The sequence below is a fragment of the Magnolia sinica genome, chromosome 13 (genome assembly GCF_029962835.1).
Source record: "Magnolia sinica isolate HGM2019 chromosome 13, MsV1, whole genome shotgun sequence".
In the NCBI taxonomy this organism is placed as follows: Eukaryota; Viridiplantae; Streptophyta; class Magnoliopsida; order Magnoliales; family Magnoliaceae; genus Magnolia; species Magnolia sinica.
The window spans coordinates 43,434,199-43,441,700 of record NC_080585.1 but is presented as its reverse complement, the minus strand read 5'-3'; the positions used below and the strand labels follow the sequence as shown (position 1 = coordinate 43,441,700).

The window sequence follows — 7,502 nt, the reverse complement described above, 5'->3', positions numbered from 1 at the left end:
GTGGAGTACGGGATGTATCAGAACCTTTACATTGCTTATATGAACCTCTTGAACTATCGTTAAACTTAAAGGATGACCATCACTATGAGTAGGGCGTTGACCCTCTCCGACCGTATAGATAATGCAGGTGACAAACAGATTTAAGACCCAGAGAATCACCTTTCTGAGGAAGACTATGTTGAATAAATAATAAAATATGATTTAGTTTTATTTACGTTTTCGCTGCAACTGGATTTTGTAATAAGCTCTCATTATGTGAGCATTGACAATTTATTTAATTTTTGGAATAAGAAAGATAATTAATTTTATTCTTGTGAATGATTACCATTACATTTGTAGTTAGATGTGATATAGATGAGAGAAATCTCAAGAGTAGTCCTTGTGACACTCACATCCTACATTATTAACACCCGATTCCCTTAGGCATGAATACGAACTCAGGCTGTGAAAATTCAGAATGTTACGGTCCACCCATTAGCGGGTCGGGTACACATGCGCTGGCAATCGAGGCGCAGCATGCGCATGCAGCGCCTTTGCAAGGAAGAGGTCGTTGGTTGACTCAGTTAGGTCGATACTCGATTCACCCTCCGGCACGCTCCAGGTGAACCCTTGTAGAAGCCTAGCCAACAACATGACAGTCATTGCTGACCCAAGTGGGGCCCCCATACACCCGCGCCGACCCGTGCTGAATGAGATGAACCGTAGTTCTGTCTCGATTAACTCAACTTCACCGGACCCGTCCTTCAGGTGCCGCTCTGGCTTAAACTTGAGTGCGTCATCCCAAACTTTAGGATTTCGCCCAAGTCCTGTTCGACTGAGAATAACGTGGCTGCCCTTCGGGATGAAGTAGCCTGCCACCATGGCGTCAGCGATGGCCACATGTGGGAGGTTAAAGGGTGCAATCGGATGGAGACGAAATGCTTCTCGAGCACATGCCTTAACGTAGTTGAGCTGAGGGAAATCAGACTCTTGAACTAGTCTGTCCTTCCCCACTACTCTATCCAATTCCACCACTGCTTTCTTAAGAACATCTGGTTGGTTGAGCATCTCTGACATGGCCCACTCGACTGCATTGGATGGGTTATCTACAGTTGCATAGAACAATTCCTACAAGATCAAAAATAAATTATGATTACATGGATATATATTTTTTCTTCTAATTTTACTACCTTTAAATAAAAAGGTTTGCATGCTTATACGTTATCAGAACAACTAAACATGCTTACTTAATTTGGTAGAACCATCTCTCCAGGGAACGTGTTGCAAGGTGATCGTATCGACCAGGTCCAGCCATATAGTGGTACATATTAAAAATAAAACCCTAATCATTGGAAGCGGATTGTTTGTGGCACCTGTCATAGGGGGAGACCCACGCCTCACCCAAGAGGGTGAGGCCCTTACCATGGGGCCCACCTTGGTGTATCTATTCTGTGTCCATGCCTTCCATCTTTCTTTCTTTTTTCCGGATCATTTTAGTGTATGATAAAAAATGAAGCAGATCCAATTATCAGGTGGACCATACCATCGGAAACAGTGGTGATTGACCATTAATGGACCACAAGTTTTGGATCAAGCTGATATTTGTGTTTTTCCCTTCATCCAAGCGTATGTGACCTTTTAGACAGATTGGATGTCAAATAAACCCTACAGAAACAATAAGGTTCACCCTAACCAGTTTTTAATGGTAGGGTGTTCAATCACCGTTGTTTCCTAGAGTATGGTCCACTTGAGATTTGGATCTTCTTCATTTTTAGGATCATGCCCTAAAATGATATGGAAAAATGGATAGATGGCATGGATACAGAATAGATACATCAAGGTGGGGCCCCACCGTAAGGGCCACATCATCTTGGGTGAGGTCCGGGTTTCACGTAATCTGCTCCACCCTCAGGGATATCCTATGGCACACATGGTTGAAGCTCTCTGGGGCCCACTATAATGTATATGTTTTATTTAGAGCTGAACACAAATAGAGCTAATACGATTAACTTGTTCAGTCCAGCCCAAATATCTCAACTCAGCTTGACTTGAAGTTAGGTTCAGGCTTAGCGGAACTGAAATTTTAGGCTAAAGGATTTTGAGTCGAGCTCGAGCTTGCCTAATTTCAACTCAAACTTAACTCGGTTTGGCTTGCCTCGAGTTATATATATATAAGGTCGACCTCATGAGAACTTCCCATGAGGTCGAGTTATGTGGACCCCACCGTGATATCTGTCAAACGTCTAACCCATCATTCGGATGCAACATTCCATGTGGGCCACGGGCTTAAAAATCAAGTCAATACATGACTTAGGTGGACCACACCACATACAACTGTTGAGAGGGGTTACACTCCCATTAAAAAATTCATAATAATTTATTGGGCCATTTAGATGTGGTTCACAAATCCAACCCATTCATTGTGTGTGTCCCACTTGGATGAAGGATCAGACCAAGTTTCAGGTGCATCCAAACTAAAGTGGCCCAAAGCAAGTGCTTTTATATGTTTTAAGCATGTCATCACATGGTTTTTGATGGTATGGTCCACCTGAGTTCTGTATATGGCTGAATTTTGAGATATCTCATAGTAACATTTTCCGTGTGTGTATTATTATATTTTATATAAAAAGAGTGCCACCCTTATAAAAACTAAAAAGAAAATGCCCAACCTAAATGTTTGATTTTGAAGTCGGCTCTAAAGCTTGGGGCTCGAAGTTGGCTTCAAGTCAGCTACAAAACGAAGTGAGCGGAACTGGCCAATCAGGGTCGAGGACCTAGCCAGGCGAAGTCAAGCTGAGATGAGTTGAGCCCAGCTGGGCTCGTGTACAACTCTAGTTTTATCCACGGCATCCATCTAATTTTTTGCCAGCTCATTTTATGGCATAAGCTCAAAACTAATACAGATCCAAAGATCAAGTGGACCACACCACAGAAAATAGTAAAGAATGAACCCCCAACGATAAAATTTACCTTGGGCCACAAAAGTTTTGGATCGAGCTTATATTTATATTTTCCCTTCATCCAGGTCCGTGTGACCCTATGAACAGTTTGGATGGTAAATAAAACATTACGGTGTACCCTAGGATGTCTTCAACGGAGGACGTTCAATCCCACTGTTTTCTGTGTATGGTTCACTTGAACTTTGAATCAGCATCGGTTTTGGGATCATCTCTTAAAATGAGCTGGAAATGGATTGCGCGGATAAAACACATACATTACGGTGGGCCCCACAGAGTTTGGGCCATGTTGTGCCACCGACATATCACTTGGCGGGTGCCCCAGGCAATCCGCTTATCCTGTTTCTTAGGTCGAAGGCACATTTTATGGGCTACCTCGAAAACATCAAGTACATACGACAAATATTAACCTTTTGATCAAAGGCCTTAACTATGGACGGTCAAGATTGTTTACACAAAATAAGTTTAACTAACTATTTAATTCATCTATTTGTTGGGGAACCTTATGGATTGCTTATGATTCTAAAGAATCACTTTTATCAGGCAATCATAGCCATCCCAGCCATCCATGGCCTATAAAAAAGAATAAAAATAAAATAAAAGATGGCAGTAGAAAATAAGACCAAATCATGAGTGAATTGGATCACCCGGTAAGTGTGATTTTGGCATGGGAGGCTATGAAATATGTTTGAAACTTAATGGACAGTTCGGATCGATTGATCGGGGTTGTAATGCTCCATCCACAATGGGACCCACAATTCGGACTATCTGGCAAAACATGAATGTATGCAATTTTGTACGGTGTAGCTGTTAAAATTTCTTGCAATTGCATATTTTAGTTTAGCCGCTTAGCTAAAATAGCAAAGATCATAGCAAAATATAGTGTGATTCATATGGACATTTCTGTTCAAGATAACCCATTTCATGACTGCACAGACTTCATAAGCAAAGTAATTAGGTAGAAAAGATGATTGTGGATGTTAAAATCATACCGTTGATTGCGCTTTTATCTCTTCTGCTGTAAGCAGTGGCCGTCCATCGGAGTCTGTGATCGATATCAGAACGTCGAGAAGGTCCTCAGGCTCCTTTTTGAGGGGCCCACCTACACAATCTCTCCATTTCTTGATCCGCTCATCCATTATTGGTTCATGATACTTGTTAACAATCTTAATAGCCTTCTTCATCATCTTTTCATGCCCATCTAAATCCAAGCATCGCAGACAGGGTATGTAATCTGAGACAGCGAAAGCATAGAGAAGAGAGAGAACATTGAAAAGGGCCTCGACGTGTTCTTCTTCTTCTATGCCTGGGCCACCATCAGTGCAACCAATCCCAAAATATCTTTTGTTGAACATCAATTTCCTTATGACATTACCACTATATTGTCGAACGGCGGTCCTTAGATTAATCACTGCACCTGCCTCAGATCTGCGATCAATGCTCATGCACTGATTGTAGAGGTACCTGATAAGGTTATCAGCTTCTTCAGTTCTTTTATCATGGAGCCATCGGAGTCTTGCCCCACTCAAAACCTCAGAAGCTACCACCCTTCTCATCTTCTTCCATTGATCACCCAATGGTGTAACCGCAACAGAAAGGAATCCACGGCTAGAGTATTCAGTGCCCATGGTGAGAGGTCTTGACGCGAAGACTGCATCCTGCTTCTTTAGAAACTCGCGGGCGATTTCCGGGCATGTAACAGGGATTACGTGTGTACTCCCTAGTCGAATACATGCAATGTCGGTGTTCATCTCCTTCATGAGGCCTAGGATCCATCGGAATGCTGGTTTCTTGAACAACAGCTCTGGGATGCTCCCCACGATGGGCCAAGGTTCTGGGCCAGGGGGAAGGGAGTGCATTGCATGTTTTTTACGAGTTTCAGATCGGAATTGAAGGAGAAAGAAGAGGGTTGCCAGGATGAGAAGCGCAGTGGTGGGGTATGTCGGGCTCTGCAGGATCCCAGTGAGGCTGATCATGGCTGGCCCAGCGGAGGGTGAGGAAGGACGAGGAGATGGTGGAAGTCTTGTTCTTCATGGCTGAGAGAGAGACCCTAGAAAAAGGTGACGATGAGAGCGAGAGAGAGAGATATGCCCAAAAAAAGGTGACGATGCACGCACTAGAAGGAAGCGGATCGACTGGTGTACCTCACACCAGCTATATAGCTGCTGGATTTACGTCAGCAAGTTCTGTTGGTCTGATTATGATGTATGTGTTATATCCAAACCGTTCATCCATTTGGCGAGCTCGTCTTAAGCATTGAGAAGAAAAATAGGACAGATATAAATATCAAGTGGACCACACTGCAAAAAGCAGTGGGAAATGAATGTTTATCATTGAAACCCTTTTTGAGATCACAGAAGTTTTGGATCAATATGAAATTTGCTTTTCTTCTTAATTCAGGTATTTTTCACCTAATGAACAGATTGGATGGAAAATAAACGTTATAGTGGGCCCTATGAATTGCTTAACGGAGAAAATTATTATCTCCGCTGGTATTCGTGGTGTGGTTAAGATGATATTGGGATATAATTCGTTTTTTGGATAATAAACTAACATGATCTCTAAAAACATATGAACGGTGTAGATATAATAAATACATCACTGTGGGGTCACGTAACTTTGATAGCCTTTGAACCGTTCCTACACCTCGGAGCGAGGAGCGTCAGTGCTCGTCGTCGCACGCGGTGGCTCGCCGTATCCAGGAATTTAATGGACGCGGATTTTCCGTAAAAGCAAGTTACTGCGCAAGAGTAGGTGGGACCCACCGCTATGTTTTTGAGAAATCCACTCCGTCCATCCGTTTTTCAAGCTCATTTATTTACATGCAACCAAAAATCAGGAGGAATAAAAAATCAAGTGCGTCGCACGAGAGGAAACAGTGGGTTTCAGCGAGAACAGTTGAAACATTCTACTAGTTATAAAAGTATTCTATAAACCTAAATTTACTTTTTTTTTAAATTTTATCCGAGTGGGAATAAACTTGTAAGCGATTTCGATGACATAAAACATTAAGTGGAGCCCAAAAAGGTTCCAACGGTAGTAATTTCTTTCCCCAATTTTTCATCTTAAACCCGCTTCGGATTTTAATTCTCCTGATATTTTGTCGCATGTCATGAGATGAGCTCACAAAATGATTGTACGGGATGAATTTCTAACAAGCGTAGCGTTGGGTGCACCTACCATCCTTGCACAGGAACTTCACGCGGAAGGCTTTCGCACGAAATCTGCGTCCGAATTTAAGGTTGCGGAGTGGATACTGACAGAGTAGCCAAATCGCAACTAAAGTGACGTCATTGAGCACGGTAGCCAGATCGCTACTGAAGTGACGTCACTAAGCCATGTGGACCCACCATGGTGTATATACTGTATCCATACCGTTCAACAATTTATAGAGAACGTTTTATAGCATTACAAAGAGAAGAGATAGATCTAAAGTTTAAGTGAATCCTACTGAAGAAAAAATAGGGACAGTGACATCACCGTTCAAAACCTCTTGAGGGCCACGGTAGTTTCCGGCAGAGCTGATATTTTTGTTCTTACTACATCTATCTCTATATTAATTTATGAATAAGATGGATCTCAAGGTGAGGTCGACGAAGCTGGGTGACGTCACTTCAGTAGTAATTTGGCTACTCAGTATCCAACCCGCGGCCCCGAATTTAATTGGTCCGTACTGACATCAACAGGGAACCGGATTGGATACTCCCCTGCCACCGCCCGTGGCTGCTGGTCAGTGTTCCGTGAGATCCACCAAGATATATTTATTTTATCCATTCCATTCACACACTTTTAAATATCACTTTGGGCAGTATCTCAAAACTGAGATAGATATAAATCCCAGATACGACACACTGTAGGAAAACAATAGTAAATGAATATCCACCATTAAAAGCCTCCTACAACCTACTGTACTGTTTATTTGACATCCAATCTGTTGAGTAGGTAGTAAAGGACCCGATGAAGGGAAAAAACAAAGATAATCTTGATCCAAAACTTTTATGGCCCCAAAAAGATTTTTAATGGTCAAAGTTCATTCAACACTGTTTCCTGTAATGTGGTTCAATTGAAATTGGGATATAACTAATTTTTGGTCTCATACTATAAAATGATCTGTAAAAACAGATGGACGGCATGGATGTAACACATACATCATCGTGGGGCCCACAGAGCACCGACCACCCATCATTGGCCGGTGGCAGGGGAGTAGCCAATCCGTTTCCCATCACTCTTTAACATAAAAATGGTTTACGAAATACCACTTGACCAAGAAGAATGGTTACATTTTCAGGGACGCAAATTTACTGTGAAAAATTTCCGCGAGTTCCTGTGCTGGGAACGCAAGTGGGGCCCACTATGATGTTTGTGAGAAATCCTCTCCGTCCATCCCTTTTGTGAGTTCGTTTTAAAAATCGGATTGCGTACTGAGTAACTCCGTATGCTCTTATTGTACTGAGTAAACTCAGTTGGGCCCACTATGAATTTATGTGGTTTATCCACACCTTCCATCCGTTTTTCCTATCCATCTCATTTCAGGTGTTGAGCCCAAAATTGAAGCTTATACATATC

General features: G+C 42.3%; 1 protein-coding gene across 1 annotated transcript; it reads right to left on the bottom strand.

Moving 5' to 3' along the window:
* Positions 1 to 233: 233 nt before the first annotated feature.
* Positions 234 to 4,965, bottom strand: LOC131223684 (phenylalanine N-monooxygenase-like). The gene is made up of 2 exons (XM_058219150.1): positions 3,929 to 4,965; positions 234 to 1,107 (listed from the first exon to the last, which is right to left on the bottom strand). Exons 1-2 carry the CDS (start codon positions 4,910 to 4,912, stop codon positions 475 to 477), a joined length of 1,617 nt encoding a protein of 538 aa, XP_058075133.1. The 5' UTR covers positions 4,913 to 4,965; the 3' UTR covers positions 234 to 474.
* Between the last annotated feature and the right edge of the window lie 2,537 nt (positions 4,966 to 7,502).

Coding starts and splice junctions, on each gene's coding strand:
- LOC131223684 (XM_058219150.1), bottom strand. CDS start 4,912: ATGATCAGCCTCACTGGGATCCTGCAGAGCCCGACATACCCCACCACT. Junction 1,108..3,928: donor AGATAAAAGCGCAATCAACG/GTATGATTTTAA, acceptor TTGATCTTGTAG/GAATTGTTCTATGCAACTGT.